Genomic DNA, 27339 nt, shown 5'->3' on the forward strand with positions numbered 1-27339 from the left:
CATATTGAAGGGAGAGGGGGAGTTCAAAAATCAGACAACAACCCCAAAACACATTCAATTTTAAAAACAAGATCTCATTATATTTGAGCCAATCTCATGATTTTGTAGGGGTCACCATCTGACTCATGATATTTGACTCATGGCTGAGCATCTTTGCTTTCTGGAGCTAGATTGCCCCTAGCTTCCATTTTGAATCACTTGGAGGAGAGGAAGATGATCAGGAACAGTCAACATGGATTCACCAAGGCCAAGTCATGCCTGACCAACTTGATTATGATGAGATAACTGGCTCTGTGGATGAGGGGAAAGCAGTGGACATGTTGTTCCTTGACTTTAGCAAAGCTTTTGACATGGTTTCCCACAGTATTCTTGCCAGCAAGTTAAGGAAGTATGAGCTGGATGAATGGACTGGTGGATAGAAAGATGGCTAGATTGTCGGGCTCAACGGGTAGTAATCAATGGCTCCATGTCTAGTTGGCAGCCGGTATCAAGTGGAGTGCCCCAAGGGTCAGTCCTCGGGCTGGTTTTGTTCAATATCTTCATAAATGATCTGGAGGATGGTGTGGATTGCACCCTCAGCAAGTTTGCAGATGACACTAAACTGGGAGGAGAGGTAGATACACTGGAGGTAGGGATAGGATACAGAGGGCCCAAGACAAATTAGAGGATTGGGCCAAAAGAAATCTGATGAGGTTCAACAAGGACAAGTGCAGAGTCCTGCACTTAAGACGGAAGAATCCCATGCACCGCTACAGACTAGGGACCGAATGGCTCGGCAGCAGTTCTGCAGAAAAGGACCTAGGGGTTACAATGGATGAGAAGCTGGATATGAGTCAACAGTGTACCATTGTTGCCAAGAAGGCCAATGGCATTTTGGGATGTATATGTAGGGGCATTGCCAGCAGATTGAGGGACGTGATCGTTCCCCTCTATTCGACATTAGTGAGGCCTCATCTGGAGTACTGTGTCCAGTTTTGGGCCCCACACTACAAGAAGGATGTGGAAAAATTGGAAAGAGTCCAGCAGCGGGCAACAAAAATGATTAGGGAACTGGAACACATGACTTATGAGGAGAGCTGAGGGAACTGGGATTGTTTAGTCTGCGGAAGAGAAGAATGAGGGGGGATTTGATAGCTGCTTTCAACTACCTGAAAGGGGGTTCCAAAGAGGATGGATCTAGACTGTTCTCAGTGGTAGCTGATTTCAGAACAAGGAGTAATGGTCTCAAGGTTTAGGTTGGATATTAGGAAAAACTTTTTCACTAGGAGGGTGGTGAAGCACTGGAATGCGTTACCTAGGGAGGTGGTGGAATCTCCTTCCTTAGAAGTTTTTAAGGTCAGACTTGACAAAGCCCTGGCTGGGATGATTTAGTTGGGGATTGGTCCTGCTTTGAGCAGGGGGTTGGACTAGATGACCTCCTGAGGTCCCTTCCAACCCTGATATTCTATGATTCTATGATTGACTTCTATGATGAGATTACTGGCTCCGTGGATATGGGGAAAGCGGTAGACGTGATATACCATGACTTTAGCAAAGCTTTTGATATGGTCTCCCACCATATTCTTGCCAGCAAGTTAAAGAAATATGGATTGGACGAATGGACTATAAGGTGGATAGAAAGCTGGCTAGATTGTCGGGCTCAACAGGTAGTGATCAATGGCTCAATGTCTAGTTGGCAGCCAGTATCAAGCAGAGTGTCCCAGGGATCGGTCCTGGGGCTGGTTTTGTTCAAATGATCTGGAAGATGGAATCGATTGCGCCCTCAGCAAGTTTGTGGATGACACTAAGCTCCGGGGGAGAGGTAGATATACTGGAGGGTAGGGATAGGGTCCAGAGTGACCTAGACAATTTGGAGGATTGGGCCGAAAGAAATCTGATAAGGTTCAGCAAGGACAAGTGCAGAGTCTTGCACTTAGGATGGAAGAATCCCATGCACCGCTACAGGCTGGAGACTGACTGGCAAAGCAGCAGTTCTGCAGAAAAGGATCTGGGGATTACAGTGGACAAGAAGCTGGATATAGGTAAACAGTGTGCCCTTGTTGCCAAGAAGGCTAACAGCATATTTGGCTGCATTAATAGAAGCACTGCCAGCAAATCAAGGGAAGTGATTATTCCCCTCTATTGGGCACTGGTGAGGCCACATCTGGAGTATTGCATCCAGTTTTGGGCCCCCCACTACAGAAAGGATGTGGACAAACTGGAGAGAGTCCTGTGGATGGCAATGATAATGATTAGGGGGCTGGGTACATGACTTATGAGGAGAGCCTGAGGAAACTGGGCTTATTTAGTCTGCAGAAGAGAAGAGTGAAGGGGGATTTGATAGCAGCCTTCAACTACCTGAAGAGGAGTTCCAAAGAGGATGGAGCTAAGCTATTCTCAGTAGTGGCAGATGACAGAACAAGGAGTAATGGTCTCAAGTTGCAGTGGGGGAGGTCTAGGTTGGATATTAGGAAAAACTCTTTCACTAGGAGGGTGGTGAAGCACTGGAATGGGTTACCTATGGAGTTGTGGAATCTCCATCTTTGGAGGTTTTTAAGGCCTGGCTTGACAAAGCCTGGCTGGGATGATTTAGTTGGAGTTCGTCCTGATTGGAGCAGCGGGTTGGATGAGATGACCTTCTGAGGTCTCTTCCAATCCTAATCTTCTAAGATAGCTAACACCCACCCCCACATTTCCGTGTTAGAGCAAACTGTGGACTTAGTAACTTTTCAAACCCATACTGTGAAGAGAAGCGACTGTGTGGAAGTTTGTCCTAAGGTTTGGTATCATTGTGTAGATGAAGAAAAAGGTTGTACCTTATACTGCACTTAAACATAAATTGAAGGGTCATGTATTCAGGACAGAATTCAGACCTTGTTTAATTGGTGCAACTCCACTGAAGTCAATGATACTACACTGTTTACTACAGGTCTTAATTTCACTCTTAGTCTGGAAGGTTACGCAACTGGAACTGGTATTTATAGAGAGAGAGAGTGTGAGTGAGGAGGTGTGTAGTGTTAAGGAAATATAACTCATTCCCTTGATGTAACATGCTGCTCCACTGACAAGTCTACTAGATTTTGTTGCCTTGTATATCTGACATTCTCTTTTACCATGTAGGTAAGAAAATAAGGTGTATGGTCAACTATTCTGTTTTTCCTTTAATCAAAAATTAGTAACTAGATTTATAATTACACCTAATTATTTTTAGGGTAAAAGGTGGAACTCCTTCCACTTCCCATAGCTCCAGGTAAATCTCTGCTGGGTTCCCCTTTCTACTTTACCAGACTGAACATAACACTATTTATTAAAAGTTGAGCTGATGTGTACCAATTAAGGTGTCTGATGGGATTATTGAAGATTATCACTTACCTTAGTTGCACATGCATTCATTAATTAAGGGCAGATCTGAAAATGCCCTTCAGTGCTGTGTCATGGATGACAGCCACTTTAGAGCCCTTTGTGGAAAAGTGTACCACGGTGTCTGGAGCATGAAGCAGTTGTCTGAGCAAGTATCATTTATTGGAAGAGATATGCCAATCCATTCACAGAATTGGAATGAAGGTTAATTCATTTTACTCTGAATTCATGTTCTCATTTTTCTGAGCCAAACAGGGCCTCAGCTGCCCTACAGTTGAGCCCTACTGGGGGGTCTTGCATTCTTTTGTGTCCAGTAGTGCCCAAATTCCTTTATGACTCTTTTCCCTGATTTGCTAAGTATTTGAAGCCTCCCCTTTCAGAGATGCTCAGCCCATTTCAATACTTACTGTCAAAGAGGATGACCCTGCCGTCGCCACCACAGGGTTGGGTATGGTCGCCAAAACAGACACTGTTGCATTCTGTGCTGACTGCCTCCCCATAGCGCCAATAGTCAGGGTTATTCCCACAGAAACAGGCATAGCCTGACTCCATGCCTGCAAACTGTGATAACAAAGAGAGTTTAGACAGGAAGGGTTGACATTCGGGGAACATAGATAGCAGGTTGTCAGGGCATAAAGGGGACAGCAAGGAGTGTACCATTTGGAGGAGAATGATTAAGAGCAGGGCCAGGAGAAAGCTGGCAGGGTGTTCTGCAGATGACAGAACTTCAGGGGTGCCATTTAGGGCTGGTGAGAAAGCCTGTGCAGAGGAAGGGGAGGGTTGTTACATTAATGAAGTGTAAGCATACAAAAGCATTCACATGTCTGCAGGCATCTCCTCCTTGCAGTCAAAATATAACTTTTTTGGCTTATACCCAAGCTATCTTGGATAAGCAGGAGAGAGGCTGGGCTCCCTAGAGTGAGAGGAAGTGAGAGGCTGGGTTTCCTGGGGCAAGAAAAGAAGGCACCAGAAATACAGTGGAGATCTGTGTGTGTCATCCTGTCCCATTTTTAAAAACCTCTCTGTAAATGGAGAGCAGAGAAATTACCTTGAACTGCTGATTTCGGCAGAAGCTGATGCAGGTTTGGATAGTGAGTTTGTTTGAGGTCTCACTGATGCCAGTAAGAGGGGGATCTCCATAGTCCTTGTAACAGCCAAGATTCCCAGGCACTGGAAAGAATTATGGAGAACAAATATTCTAGATGTGTGTCCATGAGTACACTATGATACAAAGGATTTCATGTGTAACCTTGAGGCCTCTGCACAACTTTTAGCATAAATCTCATATTAGCAAGCTCCAGCTGTATGACACTGGCCTTTAGAAAAGATGAAAAAGGCCCATCAAACACAACAGAAGACAAGGAGACAAGAAATGAGGTGGGCTTCATTCCTGAATACATACACACCATATTTTATAATCAGGTTCTGATACTATGGTAATAGGGGTCACATAAGCTCCTAAGATAATTTCATTATTCAGCATTCCTGATTTCAGCAATAATAAACAGGAATATTACACTAGGTTTGAGTGGGATCAGGGTAAATTTGGATTTGGAATGAATGATGTACATTGCAATGAGGCATTGTTAAAAAATATGGTTTCTATTCAAACTATTTTATTCACTATGGACATACAATAGCAGTCTTCCAAAGTGGAGTCCACAGAGCCATTGGATCTAAGCTATTTGCCAGGATACTTCATTGCCATGTAATCATAAGTGGGTGCTGGGAGTACAAGAAATTAAAGTTGATACCTTATTAATAGAGACTTCTCTTCATCTAACATCAGCAAAGATGTCATTCTCACCTGCTGTACTATATAGTGAACATTGCATTGGAGTCAGCCTACCACTATACACTACTCTTCACCCAGGCAGGCCCAGGACTGGAATAATAGCACCAGGTTCTGTCTGAGGTCTGGCTGAATTCAGGATTGAGGGATGTTGCACGCAGCAGAAAGCTGAATAGCATCTGCCAGCATTAGACCTGGCTGTAGCTCCGGTATAGTTAGAGCCTAATGCATGCGCACAAAACTCATCCTAGTAATTGAGATTATGGACCATGTCAATGTGGGGTGGACAAGGGACAAACCCTGTGACACTGTTTCCCTTTTAATTCCCTTGTGTCTATTCAAAGTGAGCAACATTTGCTAAAAGCGTTTGTGCTGGTGCCCAACAGAGAGAGGACTCCCTCCACCTAGGATTACCCCTGTATGATACTTTTGCAGAGTAGTCTGAAGGAGACATAGAGAACCCAGACAACTTGTGTGTCTGGGGATAACATACTGTATTTCCCAAGACACACTCAGCATAGTTCACATGACCATCAATTAGCAGTTCCAGATACCAAAATAACAGCTAAAGGCTAGTTGGCACAGTGGGATAAATCATTCCCCTGCTGATAGGAATAGAGCTTGTAAATCCAAGTGCCCTGCTCCAAATGCCAGGCTGTTTGTGTCCTTTGCTGCTAAGGGGGTCAGTTTATACCTTCATTATTTCCTTTCTATAACTACTCTAGATCAAATTTTCAGAGGTCCTAACTAATTTTGTTTGCCTCAATTTCAGGGAGTCCAGCTTAAAATACCGTAAAATCTATTTATCAGAACGCTCTCATTGAAATCAATCGGAGGTAATGGTGTCCACCACCTTTGAAAATCAGGCCTAAGATGTCTTATAGCCAAAATATTGAAGATCTTTAGATTTGAATAAGACCTCTTCATACAGATCCATGCCCACAGTCATGGCCATTCTAGCCACTTGGCTGTTAAATTAGCAATGCAGCAGTCGAATACTCTGAAGATTTATCAAGCTGCATGAGAGGCACTAAGAAGGGTATCAAGCTACAGAACAAGTTACTTTGTTTTCTAAGTAGGTTGGAAAGAAGCCTTTTGCTAACCTAAATTCCTCTTCCTCTATCTCCCCTTACTCATGCAGAGAACTATTCCTCTCCCTCTGCTATCTCAAAGCCCTATCCTTCCCTGCATCACTTACTAACCATATGGCTCAGGGAGAATTAATGTGGTTCACAACATATTTGTGAAAATGCTTCTTTCATAGACTTACTTGATATATGTAGTAGCAAATGCAAGTACCAGTGTCTGTAGTTGGCCAGATGGCTTAGTATGTTATGTTTATGAGAAGTCCCAGGTATAAATCCCAGCTGATCATTCACTGTTGGGTTGCTTCCTGTTCTTGTTTCATCTGAACCACATTCCTATGCCCATCAGAGTGTCTACTGTTATTAACTATCTGTGTTGCATTAGGACCCATTAGTTGCAGGATGCTTTCTGATCCCGGTCACTGCCCTGGAGCAAACACAATCAAAAGGTGGCAGTCTAGTCTAGTCTGGAGGTGATAAACATAGTGATATATCCTCTGAGAAGAAAAAAAGCAGTTTTCTGGCCACTTGAAGATGATATAAATCATTCATAGAATCGCAGAATATCAGGATTGGAAGGGACCTCAGGAGGTCATCTAGTCCAACCCCCTTCTCAAAGCAGGGCCAATCCCCAATTTTTGCCCCAGATCCCTAAATGGCCCTCTCAAGGATTGAACTCACAACCCTGGGTTTAGTAGGCCCATGCTCAAACCACTGAGCTATCCCTCCAGCCCCCAAAATTCCTCATCATTGATGCAAATGTGTCCAGGAGCAGCAAGTAGTCCAACAAGACACTGAGGCTTTATATTGCCTTGACAATCAATAGTCAGATGTCTTCAGTCAAGTGTGAAGTCCATGCACCTGCAAGTTTATTAATTACGTTCCATTCTCCTAGCAGCACCACTAGCTTCCCCATGCTCAGTTACAACCACTGCTCTTCATCCATCCATGCTTTTATTTCTACCACTAGAAGACAGAGTTGTCTAATCACCATCTCATATGAAGGCAAGCAAAGTACAATAGGGCCCTGTAACTGGCATCATCAATGTCTCAGTCAATGTCTCCTTATTAGCCACCTGGAAACCCTCAATAGTCTGGCTAATTCTGCACAAGTCTGCACTTAATGCAGGAGGGCCTTGCAAACTACCACTCTGTTTCCAAACCCCTGCCTGAACAAACTTATGGAAAAGGTAGTAGCCATCAAACAAGCTCCGGCAGCATTTAACTTCCCCCAGCATCCTGAGCCCCTCAGGTCAGGCTTGAAGTCAGGACATGGCAAAAGTTTAGCCCTCTGCTCTGATGGATGACTGTACTAATGGCCTTGAACTGGGGCCACACCTCCATGTTCACACTATTGATATCTCAGCAGCCTTCAACACTGTCTATTGTGAAGTGGTACTCCCACTACAGAGGAACTAGCAGGAGTGGATGCAGCAATGTCCTTTCTCTGACAGTTCTCGCAGAAGCGAGATGGACCATCACAAATAAGACACCTCCCTTCAGCCAATTAGTCCTTTGGGAGAAGAATCTAAACACAATTTCAGTGTCTGGTTTATACTGACCCTGATTTTAATGCCTCTTACTCCAGATATTTTCTATTCAATCCACATCTTTAGATGGGAGTTTTCAAAGGATAAATCTTTTAGCTAGTACTGACTTAAGTAGAGCACAGCAGTACTCAGACCTAATCACGCCCACACTATTGGCAGAGTAATACAGTAAAGTAGCACCATTTGAGCCCTTTCATGACGTGAGGAAATGGTAACATGAGGTTCCATTGCAGCTGGAGCCATTGATGCAAGCATAATATACTAAAGAGAGACAAAGTTGGAGTAGAATAGAGACAAGTCAGTGCAATTTCTGAAGGGCTCATAAGTGCAGGTGTTTTTGTTTAACCCCTTAATGCCAGGAGTCTGACATTCCTGACACAAGGCCCAGACTGACCAGTACTATCAGATTAATGGTAAAAAATGTCAGTGCTGGGCTACACAATAGCTTTCTGTGCTTTAAGGATGTTGATAGAGATAAATGGATAAATAAGTTAGACTGAGACCCAGTGTCCATAGTGCAGAGTTCTCGCTGCTGAAGTGTGGAATCCTCGTTTGTTGTTTGCATAATGTGCAGACAATAAGAAACTTTTTATTCTCGTTTTCTTGTTGCCATCTCAATGAGTCCAAAGAAACACTGATTCATTTACTTCACAAATCACTTGTAACAGGCCAAACTGGGAACAATATAGTTTTAGGATGCAGCTATAATACAGATTGATGCCTGGTTTCTTCATGGAGCTTTTTAATATTCATTAGTAAAAGCAAAAAAAAAAAAAAAAATAGAGACAGATGAGAACATTCCAGGTCCCACAAAAACTGACAAGAGCATGTAAATCCAGTAATTATTCAGGTAACAAAAGAGTGGAACTTTATATTCTTTGGACCTGATCAAACGCCAGACACAGAAGAGGCAGTATATAGTAAGTTTAATGTTGACACAAGAGGAGCAAAGCTACATGACAGTAAGGCAGAAAGGGATGAATACAAGTGAAAAAACGGAAGGCAAAGGATGAACACTTCTTAATTTTTAGGGGCTGGTTTAGTGTAGCTGTTAGTGATTAATGAATATACTGAATTGTATATTGCCATATTCTTCACAAGAACAATTATGTCTACGTCTAGTATGTCTCACTATAGGTGAGAGATTAAGAAAACAAGAGTTGGGGAGAAGAAAATTCTAGTATTTGTAGTTTTGTTTGAGTAATTAATGCTGCTCTGGTTTAGTGTTCATAAAAATACTGTTTTAAGTCTTAAAATATGTTAAAGGTTCCAGTGTTAATACTGTATATAGATAAGTACTCTAGCTAGGGCTCTGAAGTACCATGCACCAGTCAAGCTTGCAGCAATGAACATATAATTACTGAGACTTCAAGATACTGCCTGAATTAATGTATCATAGGTAATTTTCACCTGGAGCTCTTCTCCAGCTGAGTCCAGCTTGATAGAACACCTGCAGAGACAGCTCAAATTTCTGTAGGGTGCATTATTACATTGTCCAACAAATACTTCCTGTAATACCATCCGAGCTCACTTCACCCATGGGACTTTGGGAATTCCTAAAACAGCACATTAAAAATATGCTTTGAGTTAACTTTAATGGTGGGAACCTCCCAGTTGGTAAATTATTAAATTCTCTAACTAAAAAACAACAAAAAACCATGCCACTAGGGTAACATTGTATAGCTAGTGAGCCCCTGTAGGGTCCCATTGTGCCTCAGCACTCCAATCTCTGACAAACAAAAGGAATGTGACGGATTTGGAGCCAACTGTGGCTCACTGAGAGGCATCAATCTAGTCTAGGATTGGCAGTTAATCCTAAATGAGGATTCAATTCTTCAGGGTGCTGAGCATTCTGGCCCCAATCCAGCAAACCACTTAAACATATTCTTAACTAGAAGCATCTGAGGAGTCCTATTGAATTCAGTGGAATTATCATTTGTTTCTCATACACTGAAATATTTTGATGAATTGGGATCTCAGTGCTCGGCCCTTTGAAGAACAGAGCACTATGTGTCAAATATTGTTTTAATATGACCATCCAATCTATGGTTGTCATTCGGGTTCACCCCACAGCCATAGTTTACCATTGAATTGCTGTGGCAGGGTCACCAGAGAGTGTTCGATATGGAAATAACAACACACAAGGCCGTGTGTGTTTTCCCCTGGGGACTCTGATTTGGAAACAATGTTTTTTCACCAAATCTGTAGTGGCTAAGTGACAGATCACAGAATGTAGTTCTTAGTACAGTGTCTCCATTTTAGCAGATTGCAATTGTTTGAAAGTACCCTTTTAATATACACTTGTTTATACTGTATTGGGATGAAGTGGTGTGAGACTCCCAAGGTAAACACCAGTATGTGACAGTTTTTCTGATGATCTAAGACACACTGACAGCTGCAAGCACCATGGAAAGAATTGCTTATATGGAGAAACACTGTAAAGTTACGTATCATTAATGAATACCATCCCTGCACTCTGAGGCTCTATCTACATTCGGGAATTGGTGGAAATTTTTGCATCATTGCCCTAGTGTAGACAGGACCTGAATGATTAAAGCAACTCAATTTCAGTCTAACATATGTCCAACAAGCGTCATTCTTAGTTCTTCAAGCATGAATTTATGTCTCTACCAATTAGGGAAGCTAATAAATGTAATGGGAGGTCAAACTGGCCCACTTCTTTTATATAAGAATTTATTGGGACATCACAACAGACAACAACCAGAGTTAGCTAAAAAGCAAATGTGATTGATAAAATGATATACAGACTATAGAGCCTTGACTTTTGGGGTTTGTATTCAGGCTCCTTCACAGTAGGTATTACTGATGGTACAAGACCATCAGATAAAGAGGGATGAGGGCTCTGGCTGGGGGTGTGGGCTCTGGGGTGGGGCTGGGGATGAGGGGTATGAGATGCAGTGGAGCTCCCTGGGGCTACGGTGGGGCGAGAGGACTCCTCCCCAGCTCTCTCTCCCCACAGCAGCACCTGGGCTGGGGAGTGAGGCCCCTCTCCCCGTTGCAGAACATTTGGTGCTGGGCTGGGTCAGGGTAGGGGTGCCTGTCCCCTGGCCGAGGCAGGTTCAGGGCTGAGCTAGGTCGGGGCTGGGGAGAGCGGCACTGTGGCAGGTCTGGAGCTTGGGGAGAGGCATCTCTCCCTGCCGCAGTCCTGAGCGCCTGCACAGCACTTAATAGGCAGCTGCATGGGGAACTTAGCATCCAACCCAGTATCCTGTCTTCTGAGAGTGGCCAATGCCAGATGCTTCAGATGGAATGAACAAAATAGGGCAATTATCAAATGATCCACCCCCTGTCATTCAATCCCAGCATCTGGCAATCAGAGGCTTCGGGACACCCAGAGTATGGGGTTGCATTCCCTGACCATCTTGTCTAATAGCCATTGAGGAACCTATCATGCATGAACTTACCTAATTCTTTTTTGAACCCTGTTATAGGGATAGGATACCCTATTATAGGGTAGGGATAAGATACAGAGGGACCTAGACAAATTGGAGGATTGGGCCAAAAGAAATCTGATGAGGTTCAACGAGGACAAGTGCAGAGTCCTGCACTTAGGATGGAAGAATCCCACGCACTGCTACAGATAGGGTGACCAGATGTCCCAATTTTATATGGACAGTCCCAATTTTTGGAGCTTTTTCTTACATAAGCACCTATTACCCCCACCCCAATCCCAATTTTTCACGCTTGCTATCTGGTCACCCTAGCTACAGACTAGGGACCGAATGGCTCGGCAGCAGTTCTGCAGAAAAGGACCTAGGGGTTACAGTGGACGAGAAGCTGGATATGAGTCAACAATGTGCCCTTGTTTCCAAGAAGGTTAACATCATTTTGGGCTGTATAAGTAGGAGCATTGCCAGCAGATCGAGGGACATGATCGTTCCCCTCTATTCGACATTGGTGAGGCCTCATCTGGAGTACAGTGTCCAGTTTTGGACCCCACACTACAAGAAGGATGTGGGAAAGCATCCAGCAGAGGGCAACAAAAATGATTAGAGGACTGGAGCACATGACTTATGAGAAGAGGCTGAGGGAACTGGGATTGTTTAGTCTGCGGAAGAGAAAAGTGAGGGAGGATTTGATAGCTGCTTTCAACTACCTGAAAGGGGGTTCCAAAGAGGATGGATCTAGACTGTTCTCAGTGGTAGCTGATGACAGAACGAGGAGTAATGGTCTCAAGTTGCAGTGGGGGAGGTTTAGGTTGGATATTAGGAAAAACTTTTTCATTAGGAGGGTGGTGAAGCGCTGGAATGGGTTACCTAGGGAGGTGGTGGAATCTCCTTCCTCTGACGTTTTTAAGGTCAGGCTTGACAAAGCCCTGGCTGGGTTGATTTAGCTGGAGATTGGTCCTGCTTTGAGCAGGGGGTTGGACTAGATGAGCTCCTAAGGTTCCTTCCAACCCTGATATTTTATGATTCTATAATACAGCTGTGTCGACTGTGTCCCAACAAAATGTGTTCATCTATGTGTCTGATAATTCTGTTCTTTACTATAGTTTCAACCAGTTTGCCAGTTACTGAAGTCAGGCTTACTGGCCAGCAATTTCTGGGATCACCTCTGGAGCTCATTTTAAAAATTAGCATCACATTAGCTATCCTCCAGTCATCTAGTACCGAGGCTGATTTAAGTGATAGGTTACAAACCACAGTTAGTAGTGCTGCAATTTCATATTTGAGTTCCACTGGAACTCCTGAGAGAAGACCATCTGGTGGTCCTGGTGACTTATTACTGTTTAATTTATCAATTTGCTCCAAAGCTTCCTCTACTGATACCTCAATCTGGGTATTTGCTTCCTCAAATTTCTCACCTAAAAAGAATGGCTCAGGTGTGGAAGTCTCCCTCACATCCTCTGCAGTGAAGACCAATGCAAATAATTCATTTAGCTTCTCCACAATGGCCTTGTCTTCTCTGAGTGCTCCTTTTCAGTGTCAGTGCCTTACAGTATACTGTCTCCCATCTTGTAAGTGTGGCCTACATTCTTTGTTCTTAGATGTTGCAGTGTTAAAATGCACGTTGTTCAAATGAGCCCATCATACCAAGTGATCCATATCTGTCTATATAACTGACCTGTCCCATCATTATTCACCACTCTGCCAATTTCTGTGTTCGACTATGTTACACACACCGAGGAATTACATTTCCACCAATGAAATGAAACTGAGATGAGAAAAGCTGCCATGCCATCCACATGCTTCCTTCAGCAACCTCATACATTTGGTGAGACGATTTGGAGGGATGGACTGAGGTGACCCTGTTTTGGTTAACTAGTGTGATCTGCTGTAATTTGGTCTCTCTCTTGAATTTCATAGTAATCCTATTACCAAGGAGAAAGAAACATCACCAAGCTACTGCCACTTCAAAGCATATTGTCTGAAGGATTTAGAAGCAGTTACTGTCTTCTCTCAGGTCTTCTCCATATGACAAGAACCTGTCCTTCCTTGACAGGTTTCAGAGTGGTGTTAGTCTGTATCAGCAAAAAAAAATGAGGAGTACTTGTGGCACCTTAGAGACTCACAGATTTACTTGGGCATAAGCTTTTGTGGGCTAAAACCCACTTCATCAGATGCATGCAGTCGAAAATACAGTAGGAAGATATATATACACAGAGAACATGAAAAAATGGGTGTTGCCATACCAACTGTAACAAGACGAATTAATTAAGGTGGGCTATTCTCAGCAAGGAGGAGCTTGAGCAGTCCTTTAATGCTGACATTTGCCTTTTTCTCCTTTGAATTAATCACACCAATTTCCAAGCCTCTTACAAGTTCATGCCATAATGAAGAGGTGGGGGATAGAGAGAAAGAGAGACCAGGCACACTCTGGAACCATCACTACTGCCATTTTTGACTATAAGCTTTTATTCCCATTTAATAGTGCTGCTTCTATATGGCATACTTATGAATGCACCATATCAATACATACTTCTCCATGACACATAGTACTAGCCATAAATATTGTTGGGCTTGAAATATTGTGTAATTATCTCCATGAAAACACTGTAACAATAGATTTGGAATTAGTTATAGTGATCTGTAAATGGGAGTAATACTACACAAGTCTCTCCAAGCAATTACCAAGGCTTGATGTTGCCTGTATTCCACTTGTCCTAAGCTATGTTAAGTCACAGTACCAGAAATTCTTTGTCTCATCAGGCATTGAATACAGATACACAGATGGCTGCTTAAAACACAGACTCATTAATTTTCTAAAAATTGAACAATCAATAAGAATTTCCACACCCAATCTCTCTATCCCTCCACCAAGGTACCCAAATCCTGATGGTGTATTTTTCAAATCTAGTTACAGTGTGCCTGAGACTCATCTTCAGGCCTGCTGGAAATAGAAGAAGGAGGGAAGAAACAAGCTCTTCTGCCTTAAACAACTGCACAATCATAAGGTTTGCATTAAGACTTGGAGGGGCTTGCAATATACGGTTTGTTCTAAAATTGCTGCAATTCCTTTTTCTAGTATCTGGTTTCAATGCAATGCTTGAAGCAGCTACTACTGGTCAAAAGGACATTTTGTAAACGTAAATCTGGGATTATCTGTGCAAATAAAAATGTCCAAATTTAAATCCTCTGTTCCCCACCACAGGGAAAATTACTGGGTCTAGTACTGAAAGGATTTATGTGTGGAACAAATGGGCAGAAAATTTGTTTTTCAATTTATTTTTTATTAGAGCCAAATCCAGATAATTTGCTAGGATCTGTGGGCTTTAAAGAAAACACAGATGCCCCTCTTTAAATCAAGAAAGTACCCTGAAATTCAGAAATGGAAGAGCTTCTGGTATCTTGGATAGGTGATGAGTAAAATCCACAATGGATCATGCATTGTGGTTCTAAACTAGAAACTAACACGAAAACTTTCATTCCTGCTTTTCTGAAGTTAGACTCCTCAATCCACACTGAGTCACCTAAATAAAAATGCCCTTTTGCCTTAAGGGCAAATTTTTAAATTTAGTTGTCTAACCTGCATGTACAATCCTCTTGTTTACATACCTATAAGAAGTAGTGGTGAGCAAAATCCAAATCATATTGTGCTCACTTAGTTTTTAAACTGGAAGTGTGTCTGAGTAAGGACAAAGGCTCTGAGCCTGCAAATACAAAATGCACATGCTTAACATACACACATAAGTAGTCCCCTTGAAATCAGTGAGATTGCTCACATGTAAAGTTAAGCCATAAATGCAGGATTGGTGCCTAAGGATTTGGCTGTAAGTACCTGTTAGCATCTAAGGGATTTCAATTCATAATTTAGCCAGAGAGTTTTGAAAATTTAGCTACATAACTTTAGGCACTTAGGTATGAAAAATTTTGGCCTGTGTTGATAGGCACTATGGAAAAACTTTCTCTAAGATAAGTACACTACATTAAGGAATGTGATAACGAACAGCTGTTTTTTTAATTGTTTTGTTTTTGTTTTTTGAACTTGAATACTTTCCTATTTATTATTTATTCACTATTTATTTTTAATAAACAAACATTTCTACATTTATAGGAAACTAGCAGCACTTCATAAATTTGGAGCTAATCCCTTTACTGTATTTTACTTTAAATAACATAATTCAGTAGTTATGATTGTGGATGGGGTATGACGGGTACAGTGAGTTTGCCTTTAGCTCTGCAGAAGAGCATTAAAAATTTTGCTTAGGTCACAAGTGGATAAAAAAAGCTGTTTGATTTTATTCTAGTTCCCATTAATGAATGTCACTAAACCATCACCCACTGTCACGTGACAGTCAGTCTCTACAGAAGAGTAAATCAGGCGTGGAATAATGTTTTCTCTTACTTCGGCAAGATGGAATCTCACAGTATTTCCAATACACTCCATCCTCACACTCTGCAATGTAGCACCAGGGGCTGACATCTCCATCAGGGTTCCTATCAACAGAAGGAGACATCAAAAATTTGTCAAACATTTTTGTGAACCACATACAGATCCCAGAGTAGCAGCCATGTTAGTCTGTATCCACAAAAAGAAAAGGAGTACTTGTGGCACCTTAGAGACTAACAAATTTATTTGAGCATAAGCTTTCGTGAGCTACAGCTCACTTCATCGGAAGCATTCAGTGGAGATATATACAGATCCTTCATTTTTATTTTAAATCTAAGGCTTCATTGCTATCATTATTTTAATTTGCACTGCAGTGTTTCAGCTGGTCTGTCTTTCCAGGAAGAAAATGGTGGAGAACAGAATGATAAGAACTACTGAGCTAATGGTGTACTGGGAAAAACAAAGGAATTTATACTGGCTGATTTTTGGTAAATCAGAAAAGTCGTAGTATTACAGTAAGATCCTCAAATTCCTGGTAAAGTCTGAGCTTAAAGGTACAAACCATGGAAATTCTCAGTACCATTTTACACTCATTGCCAAATAGGGTGACCAGGTGTCCTCATAAAATTGGGACTGTCCTGATATTTAACCTTTTGTCCTGCGTCCTGATCAATGTACGATCGGGATGCCATTTGTCCTGATATTCAGGTAACGAGGTGAGGGGGAGGGAGGCGCCGACTCCGTCGGTGCTCCGGGGCTGGAGCACCCATGGGGAAAAATTGCAGCCAAGCTCCCCACTCCTCGCCTCCTTCTTCCCTCCCCACAGCGCACTGCATCCCCGCGTTATCCCTCCCTCCCAGTGCTTCCTGCTGCCTAACAGCTGTTTGGCAGCAATTAGGACTTTCTGGGAGGAAGGGGGAGGAGCGGGGGACGTGGTGCGCTCAGGGGAGGAGGCGGATAAGAGGCAGGGCAGGGTCGGGGACTTGGGGGAAAGGGGTGGAATGGGGTGGGGTGAGGGCAGTGCAGGGGCAGGAAGGGCGGGGGGCTGGATGAGCACCCACTGGGCGGAGGGGAAGTCGGCACCATAGGGGTGAGTGTCAGGGGGTGTGTGTGAAAAGGCGAGTGGCAAGCGAGTGGTGGGCAGGTGCTGTGAAGAGGCGAGCGGTGGGTGGGGGACTGAGGAGGGACACAGCAAGCCAGCGGTGGGCCGGGGGATGCGGAAGGGTGTGGGGGTGGGGCAAGCAGAGAGGGTGCAGAACCTGGGGCAGAGTTGGGGCGGAACCTGGGAGGAGTGGGGGTGGACTGTGGTTGGGGCTGAAGGCACCCCAATGTGTCTCGATATTTTACTGTTGTGATCTGGTCACCCTGCTGCCAAACCATTGAAAACCCTATGGCCAAAGGCAACGCAGTAAAATTCCACATTTCTGAGAGTTCCTGTGCCTTTGTTGAGTCAAAGTATTAGTGAATTCAGCTATAATGCTCAAGCACAGGAGATTCTTCAGGAGTGGTTGAGAGGAGAAAGTTACCACCAACCTTGTCCTCAAATGTTATGAAAGAAAACCAAAAGGGCCTTTTTACACAATATGCAGGGAAGTAGCGAATCAGCCCCAAAGGAAATGTAGGACCATTGAGAGCTTACAATACCACAAAAGGTACTTGTCCAGCTAACTTCCTAAAAATTATCCACTGCTTCTTGAACTCTTAAAGATGCAGTACTATTACCGGATACCACTGAAAGAGAGGGTGCTGCCCGCAGGGTATCCTCTGTGAGAGTTCTGGAACTCTGGAACTTGGTTCCTGCATTAATACAAAACAGCCCAAACTTGATGACTTTCTTGGCATGCTGCAAAAGAAATGTATTTTACAGCATTTTGGGGAACATTTGAGTGGGTTAGGGAAGGGTCTGTTCTGTAGCTTTGATTAGCCTGGCTGGGCTAATTAATTATTTGTATATGATTTTTTTGCTGCTGTATGGTATTACTTAAAATCACAAATCTAATTAATTCTTAACTTTCTGTTTGGGCATTTTAAAAATTATTTTAACCTAAAAGAAATAAGAGAAGACTAACAGAATAAGTTCATCAAGCATTAGCCTTTCACTTCTGGAGGGTTAGGTTCAGACTTGCCCTCTGTCCAAAACCAAAGCCAGCTACTTATCTCGTCTTGGTGAACATTTGTCACTGTCATAAAATTATCCTACAATTTGCCATGACCTGCCTTTTGTGTCTGAGACATGCTGGACTGAAGGAGCACATATGTTGCATTGTAAGGTTAGGGTGAACTAGCAAAGCTTTGTGGGAGATCCGACATTAGAACTGCAAAGGGTATTGCAGCTAAAGAATGAGGAGCTAGAAACAAATGCCAGAATTAGGGGAGCATGACTGTAATAGCAGGGTTGCTGCCAGTCAAGATCTGAGATGCACTGGTAGAGATACTGGAGAAGGAAGGCCCAAGAATAGGATAGCAGAGGTTATTTTTTGTCAGGATTGAGGTACGGTGACAGAGCTTGCTGGAGGCTGGTGAATGTGGAAATATATCAGCAAGAGGCTGTTCTAGCTGATAAAAGAGGTCCATTGGTGGAGCTGTGTGAGAGAAGCTTGTATTGTGATAAAACCATCTTTTTCTCACCTTAGCAGTTGTGGGAAGTGTTACTGTTGTACCTGCAATCTGGGCATCAAATGCTTTTAATTACAGCTGCATAAATCATGCTAATAGGACTTAATGCAGAAACATCTTAAAATGCAGGGAAGTGTAGACAGATAGTCGCTAATAGCTTTGGAAATCTTTGCCTTGTTTCCCAGTGGTTGCATGGAGACAAACAAGAAATGAGTGTCCTTCAGATCTTCAACTCCATAGTCTGCCTAATTCTGTTATAGCTGAAATGAGGTTTTACAGAGCATTATGAGATATTTCAATTTCCTAACACAAAAAGTGTTGCAACAAACACAGGGGAATTCTATATTAGACCTCGTCTTGAGAGATAAAGAGGAATTGATCTCAGAACTAAAAATTAATGGTAGCTTAGGTAAAAATGATTATGACTTGATCAGATTTGTAATGTGCAAAGAGAACACAGTCCAAACCCGTAATACGTATCTTAGGTGCTTTAAAAGTCCCAATTTCACAAAGCTCAAAATAATTATGAGCCAAATCAGTGTGGAGAAAGAATTCAATCAAAAAAATCTGAATGATAATTGGGAACTGTGTGTGGGAGATGGGGAAACTGCAAGTGATGAATATAAATCAGAAGCTAGGAATTGTAGAAAATTGATAAGGAAAGCAAAGGGACAAAGGTGAACTCTATAGCAAGCAGAATTAAGGACACAAAGGAGAAGTTTCCCACCTTAGTCGTCTTTTTTCCAAGCTGAAAAGTCCCAGTCTTATTAATCTCTCCTCATATGGCAGACACTCCATACCCCTAATAATTTTTGTTGCCCTTTTCTGAACCTTTTCCAATTCCAATATATCTTTTTTGAGATGTGGTGACCACATCTGCACGCAGTATTCAAGATATGGGCAAACCATGGATTTATATAGAGGCTATATGATATTTTCTGTCTTATTATTTATCCCTTTCTTAATGATTCCCAACATTCTGGTCACTTTTTTGACTGCCACTGCACATTGAGTGGATGTTTTCAGAGAAAAACAGTAAGGTCTGTAAAAACATCTGGACAGCATCTTAAGGTATACAAAGTGAAGTGACAGAAATAGAGAAATTGTCAAAGAGCAAAGGGACTGTAAACCAGAAAGAAGCAGAGATATAATTGTTCAATCAAGAAGCCAACAGATCACATCAAGAAATACATGCATGTACTTAGGCTGGAAATCAAAACAGTAAACAAAGATTGCACCATAGTCATCGCTCAAAATATAACTAAACATCTTAAGAACTTTCCCTCCAAACTCTGGGCTTACAGAGGTTGGCAACCAAGAAACTGAAAAGGGAACATACAGCAACAGGGTTTATGTTGTAGTACATTGTATTTTCCTAATTCAAAATTCTTTTATTTCATACATGTAAATTGTTACCTATAAAGTGAATTTAATTAGGATAATAGTAGTTAATATACAGTAGATAACAGTATTAATTTACAGTGTAAGATTAAGTAGCAGTTCCTCCTAAAACAACCTACTCTGATTTACTTGTGATTACTTACCACTTAATTGATTTGTACTTTACCCCAACTGATTGAGATAAAACACAATTTGGCCTCTAGGTTGCATCTGCCTCTCTTTAGTGCTCCGATTCAGACCAGCCCTCCATTGAGCTCATTATACCTACCTGGGGAACAGATCTCTGATAAGAGGACTCTTCAGTCAAGCAAAGAGATGTGATCCAATGACTGGAAGCCTGTGACCTGAGTCCCGCCACTAAGGGATGAAGTCCTTGGGCTTTGGACCCAGACGATGGGACTTAGGCTTCAGCTTTGACCCCAGGCAATGGGGCTCAGTCTTTGGCCCCAGATGATGGGGCTTGGTCTTGGGCTTTGGCCCCTGGCCCCAGCAAGTCTAACACCAACCCTGGTGACCCCACTAAAATGGGGTTGCAACCCACTTAGGGGTCCCGACCCACAGTTTGAGAACCACTGAGCTAGACAGTATGGGATACTTTTTTAACAGAGAGAGTAATTAATCACTGGAACACTTTACTAAGGGGCATGGTGGATTCTCCATCACTGATGAGTTTTTAAATTAAAATCAGATGTTTTTCTAAAAGCTATGCCCTAGGAATTATTTTGGGGAAGTTGTGTGGTCTGTGCAATACAGTTGGTCAGACTAGAGGATCACAATGGTCCCTTCTAACCTTGAAATCAAAGAATTTCCATGTTATAAGGATACTGTGTAATGAAACATTTTCTCTCTTTGTATACAAATAAAGTATGACAAATATTGCAAATAGGGTATGATTGTGGGACCTAGCATTTTTCTGACTAAGGATATAATAAGCCTTTTCACTTTTACAGCACCTCCCATCCAGAGAACTCAAAAACCACTTCCCAAACATTAAGAAATGTAACCTCAAAACACTCACACGAGGTAGGTTAGTGGAGGGAAGGAGTGATTTATCCATTGTCACCCAGCAAATGAGTGACAGAGCAAGGAACAGAACTCAGGTATCCTGAGTCACAGTGATTATCAAAGCTATTTTCCAAGAGACTATAGTTTTCAAAAGCGTCCATCAATCCTCCTTCAACATACCTGCAAGGCTATTTCTCAGCATAGTGATCTAACCAGTGAAGAAAAATGGCTCTGACATTCCAGTCACACTCCATTGTGAGGAGGAAAGCAGCAGCTGAGCAGGCTTTCATAAAAAAGGCTATATTTGGCAACTTAGTCAAATTCCTGGGGCTCACGTTCTAGATCACAGGGCTCTTTCTCTGGCTAACAGTCACCAGAAGCTATTTTGGTGAGTTAGGTGAGATAGCAATGATGGGTATTTACGTAAATTGATTGTTAGAATCTTGCCCCGTCAGTATATTACCGGTACTCTTCTGAGCTTCCTGAGAAGTTTCATAACATTCACAACCTTACTTTGTACATTAGAGGACAAAGATCTCACCATTAGCATCCATGTCCTATGGCCAAAAATGACTGCCAAAGCTGTTAATAAGAATACACTGAGTGGGGCCTATAACAGTGTCATAGTTTCTGATTGTTTCTGTTATATTTCATGGCATACAGAGAAATTAGATAAAAACATAAATGATGTCTGCTGGAAGGATGCAACATATATGAGAGAGAGAGAGATGGTGCTTCCTAAAATAGTCACAACTCACCACTGCAAACTGACTCCCATAGCATACTCCATTACACAGCCCCCTAGCATATAAGCAAGACCAAAGAGCCCATCACCTTTTAAAATGATGGCCTACAATTCCAACAAGATACCAAACCTTTGCACTGCAGATTTTTCCATGGCCTCTCACCCTTTCTGGCTGTGTAGTAATCTGAGAAGTTGCCTCTCGCACTGTATGTCATGGAGAGGGCTACGAGGATGCCACATGGAGTTTCTGTTGAACAACCAAAGCCTTTGGAGGCCACTCCCCCTGATAGTGCACTAGTCTGACATTAGTGGGCTTGAAGGTACATATGTTTAATGGGTTTCTGGACTGTTCTGGGACAGAACATCCAGGTTTTTTGTGTGTGCAGTTCTGGTGGCCACCAAACTAGAAGGATGCTGAAAAATTGGAGAGAGTTCAAAGAAGACCCATGAGAATAATTAAAGGATTAGCAAACCTGCCTTGTAGGATAGACTCAAGGAGCTCAATCTATTTAGTTTAAGAAAGAGAAGGTGAAGGGATAACTTGATTACAGTCTATAAGTACCTACATGGGGAACAAATATTTAATAATGGGCTCTTCTTTCTAGCAGAGAAAGGTATAACACAGTCCAACAGCTGGAAGTTGAAGCTAGACAAATTCAGATGTGAAATAAGGCACACATTTTTAACAGTGAAGGTAATTAGCTGTTGGAAGGATTTACCATGGGTATGGTGGATTCTCCATCACTGGCCATTTTAAAATCAAGATGGGATTTTTTTAAATTCAAACAGGAATTAATTCAGTGAAGTCCTGTGGCCTGTATTATACAGTTGGTTAGAGTAGAAGATCACAGGCTTCCCTTCTGGACTTGTAATCTATGAAACAAGTACTCATGGCAGTACAAAAAAGACCTACCTCGTGGTGCCATCTCAGCCCTAGACAAAGGTATTGGGTGTGAGTGTGGCTACCACCCTGCCCCAGCCTCTATTGGGACTCTCCAACCACACCCCATTGAGCTTTCACATAAATCCATGATATTAGGAATCGGAGTATTTCTTCAATCTTTACTTTTCTCTGCTATGTGTGTCACCATTTCTCTTGTCTGTGCCTTCTTGTCCTTAGCTTCCCACTGCCCCATCCCACCCTTCTCCTTTCCCATCACCCAGTCTGATTCTTCTCCCCATACGTTTTCTCTTTCCCCTAGGTCTAATCCACTCCTTGTCCACCCATATCCCTATTCAACATAAAATTACTGAAATTGTTTTCATTTTGTATCGATTTGTTTTACATACACAACCTCAAGTTATGCCACTATCCTGTATTCATAACCCTGTTCATGTGCCTTCTCCCTATGTTTTTTGTTCCCTTGTCACAACTTGGTCTTATTAAAATTATAAGCTCTTTCAGAGAGTGAACTGTCTTTCTATTTGTCTGTGAAGTGCCCCAAAGTGTGCTAGGTGCTACAAAATAGTAAATAATAATTAATTAAGCCTCACCAATCCAAATAGCAGATATGAGATAGGTAAGAAAGATATAGGTAACTTCCCTCACCACTGAAATGCAATCACTGCTGGGGTGGAATGCAGCAGGCACATAGAATGGCTATTTAGAAAAGGGATTGACTTGAGGTTAGCAGAATGTAATTACCCAAGGTGAAATTTGGTGAGGACATTGAGACTAACAGCCCCCAAAACTTTCAAGTAGCCAAGCTCTTGGCTTTACATCTTATCCCTAACACCCTGCAGGGAATTGTCTCAGTACTGATCAGTATTAAAAGCACTGAAAATCTTAAAAAACAAACAAACAAAATCTCAACAACTATGGTGTTACAAATAAAAAGAATATCTTTTGCATTTAAGAAGCCAAAAACAAACATAACAAATCCCTAACCAAGAGTCTCATTTTAAACATCAGTTCTATGGCTCACATACTAAATTAAGGAGTGAGGACCACAGACTTTGGACCTTAGTCATTTTGGAAGAAACGTTTTACATTCACTGAGCATCCAGCTGTCTCAATCAGACAGTCTAAAAATAAGATTTTTCTCTTTCAGTCAACTGGCCCTGCTCCACTGTTAAGTCCCTGAAACCAGGAGTCTGAAGGTGTTTCAGGATTGTGTTGACAGGGAAGCTTTTGTATAGGTGTATGCTCTTCTATATAGTACATTGGGTGTACTGCAGCCAAAATGCCATTTCAGCACTTTTGCAAGGTCATGCTGTGAGGAGGATGCCATTTTGCTCAACAAACTGAATTCCTCCATGACCTCACACCCATTACGTGTATGCGGTTACACCATTCCAGTGGTACCGGTACTTGCACGTTTCAGACTACACCATACTTAGCTTATCTATAGATATCAAAAGCACTTAATATGGCCTCCATTACCATAGTATCAGAGTGCCTCGCAGTCTTTACTGTATTTATCCTCCACACCCACCCCTGTGAGGGAGGGCAGTGCTATTAACCCCCTTTTAGAGATAGGGAACTGAGGCATACATGCACAAAGTAACTTGCCCAACAGCACTCAAGAAATCTGTGGCAGAGCACGAAATTGAATGTTGGTCTCCTGAGCCCCAGACCAGCACTCTAAACACTTAACTTTAGATTTTAAACTGAAATTAAATCACAATTCTAATTCATTGAGAATGATTTAGTTTTCATAAACACAAGGGACTGAGTTATAGTGTCCAAGGGATCCAGGCAGAAAGAGAACCAGGAGTGATGTTCAAATCATCCACCCAATGCTCTTTACGCCTGACATAAAGCAAGCGCTATTGTTTTAGACACCTTTCTGAAGGGATGGCCAATCATTCTCTCTTATGCCAGCCTGTAGCTGGTTTGTGATGTGGACTGAAGAGCTATGCTGACATGCATCTTTATGCTAAAGCTGCTTGCATCTACCTGCTGTGGCCAGGGTAAAAGGAACGGATCATAGAATCATAGAAGATTAGGTTTGGAAGAGACCTCAGGAGGTCATTTAGTCCAACCCTCCTGCTAAAAGCAGGACCAACCCCAACAATTCTGATGGTGGGATGTAAACATGTCTGTTTAATTGCCATTGTTTTGACAGTCAGGGCACCCTCCATTGTATTCCATCAGCTTTTAAGTTTTGTGTCAAAGGGCTAAAGAAATATTGGGCATACAATGGTAGTAGCAGTGAGACTACTCCTTACCTGCAGTAGTTGTGCTCTCCAAGCCCTCCCTCTCCATTGGGGTATTTCAGGGTATTGTAAGGATGCTGGAAAGTCTCATTCCAAAAGAGACAAGGTCTCCCCGCATGCAGGGAGGTTTGGTTCTGAGTGCCCCGATAGTCCGCCCCATTTGCAGTGTAACATTCTAGAAAATGGAGAGAGAGTGTGTATGTCATTTTCTGAAAAGGTTTGCCCCATTTTTCTTTTAATTAAACCTTTCTTGCATCAGTTCAGGCTATTAAAGACACTGTCCAGGATGTAAGTATTCCTCTGAGTTAAATTTAGCTTGACTGGCTTTCATATTACTGACAATTACTTTTACTAAATATTCTATACACCATGTATTAGCATTCTCTGATGTATCCTGAAACCAAACTACACTTGTTAAATAAATGACCAGGCTACATTTTGTGATGTATTCTTGTTTTGTAAATGAATTTAAACCCTTACTTGGTAATTTTTGCAAAATGTGTGAAATTCAGTGATGTTATGGGGCCCCCCACTTATCTGTTCACACAACAGAATTTTGATTGCATTTTGACTAAATTTATTAGGGTTTCGGTTTTTTTTAATCCTTAATGGCTGTGTGAGTGGCAAAGATTCTGTGGGGCCAGGGAAAGGGCCACAGAGGATGCTGGAGCCTGGGCTGGGCATTAGCAGGGAGTTGGGATGGGTTGCAGCGTGGAAGATGGGCAGCAGCAGGGAACCAGAGGCAGGCTGCCTGCAGATGTTAGTATCATTTCAAGGATCCCTTTGTACAGTTTTGTTGGTTAAAAATTAGTTCAAAGATGAAGCTGGCAAATTTTTAAAAATTACTCAGAAACAGATTCTGTTGGGAAATGTTTGTATTTCCAGCTTGTGTTTGCTTAGGGAGAGGCATGTTCACACAGAACCCATTAACACAGATCTTGTGATTTGCTACCCCAGAAGCTATATTGTTCAATTTCCAGAGCTCCCAGCTGATTTTCTGCCTCATTCATATAACTTTTCTCCCATTTTTGCCTCTGTTTTTCTTAACTTACCAGCATTCAGCAAGGTGGCAGTTAATGTGAAACGTGAATCACTAATAGCCCCAAAACCATCTAAGATGGTTACTCTTAAGACATCTTATTTCCCTGCTGAACCAGAATTTTTATCTTATCTGAATTTATATCATCCCATTAATCGTACAAATTGATCAAATGTAATCCTACATGCATACATAATTTTACCATAAACTGACAATGCAATGCACTTTTTCTATTAAATTACTTCTACATTATTCTCAAGAAACAGCCATTATAAGTAACGTACCCAAAAAATTCCATTTGCCAATTGATAAATATAGTAACTAGCAACATTTCACAGAATCATAGAAGATTAGGGTTGGAAGAGATCTCAGGAGATCATCAGTTTAACTTCCTGCTCAAAGCAGGAGCAATCCCAACTAAATCATCCCAGCCAGGCTTTGTCAAGCCAGGCCTTAAAAATCTCTTAAGTATGGAGATTCCACCACTTTCCTAGGTAACCCATTCCAGTGCTTCACCATCCTCCTAGTGAAGTAGCTTTTCTTAATATCCAACCTAGTCCTCCCCCACTGCAACTTGAGACCATTGCTCCTTGTCCTGTCATCTGCTAGCACTGAGAACAGCCTAGCTCCATTCTCTTTGGAACCCCCCTTCAGGTAGTTGAAGGCTGCTATCAAATCCCCCCTCACTCTTGTCTTCTGCAGACTAATTTTTCATCTAATTGTTTACTTTAAAATGATTAGATACCTATACCAACGTGACACAAATCCTTGGCTCAGAATTAAAGTTTCTATGTTTTATTGACATATACATTTCTCTGTATGGCATCAAATAATGGGTGAAAGTCACAAAGTCCTGTACACCAACTCATCCTCACAGAGGGCGGAAGTAGCTGTGCAAACTCTATTTGATGTGGAAAAATTCTCTCTGCCAATACCACACCACCAGTGCAGAGGCACTGCTGCCACTATTCTAGCCCACAGCCTGGTGGAAAGGGAACTGTGTAGCAGCTCTGTGTGCTGGCCCTGAGTTGGGTTGAGTTTGTCAACATTATAGCTCCTCAAACTCTTCGCATTCCATCTGCATACAGTTTGTATGTGCAAATGGAGTGGATCTCATCCTCTATGTTGCTATTTCTCATGTAGGCAATATAAGATTTATTACATCCTTAACTTTTAATTGCTCTGATGAAGTGCTTGGGTTTTATAAATAATACAGTTCATAGCCACATTGTCATCAGCCTTAACCTTAGCAACTTTCCATAGTTCTTAAAACAGTTTTATGGTTCTGGAGTAAAAATAAGATCTCCAAGGAACTCAATATGGGGAATAATGTTAAATTGAAATTTGCTTGTACCAAATTAAATGTATTTCTGTATGTCAGTGAGCAAGACACCTTAGATTAAACTGAAGTGGAAGAAATCTCCTTTATGTATAGTTAGAGTTAATGTTAGAGTTAAAAGAAATATAAACATATTAAGTACAGAAATGAATAATGAAGGCACCTAAACACCCTTACCTCTGCCCTTTAGTGACACCATGCAATAACCATACAATTATGATTAAAGCATTTTAGTGATTTTGGTCCCAGATTATATTAAACTGACTTTTAAAGACATCAGTTTTTTCATATTTTTCTCTTTATGGTGGCTCTACAGGGCAGTCTCCTTTCTAAACTAAAAAAAAAAAAGCATTGTGACATTGCTCTCCATATGAATGTGAATATAATGTAACTGGAATATGCTTCACGCAAAAGGTCTCTTGTAAGGTATCATTACCAAATTTATAATCTGAGTGTGGTCATCCAATTTGTATAAATG

The 27339-nt window shown here is 41.9% G+C and overlaps 1 protein-coding gene across 1 annotated transcript in view; it reads right to left on the reverse strand.

The window, feature by feature from the left end:
• KREMEN1 (kringle containing transmembrane protein 1) overlaps positions 1-27339 on the reverse strand; it is a 144604-nt gene that overhangs the window by 15755 nt on the left and 101510 nt on the right. Inside the window, exons 16-19 of the mRNA XM_077834744.1 lie at positions 24496-24658; positions 15573-15664; positions 4388-4509; positions 3747-3900 (exon numbers count right to left, since the gene is read on the reverse strand). Coding sequence (XP_077690870.1) covers positions 3747-3900; positions 4388-4509; positions 15573-15664; positions 24496-24658 — 531 coding nt within the window. The remainder of the gene's footprint in view (positions 1-3746; positions 3901-4387; positions 4510-15572; positions 15665-24495; positions 24659-27339) is intronic.

The sequence above is a fragment of the Eretmochelys imbricata genome, chromosome 15 (assembly GCF_965152235.1).
Source record: "Eretmochelys imbricata isolate rEreImb1 chromosome 15, rEreImb1.hap1, whole genome shotgun sequence".
Lineage (NCBI taxonomy): Eukaryota > Metazoa > Chordata > Testudines > Cheloniidae > Eretmochelys > Eretmochelys imbricata.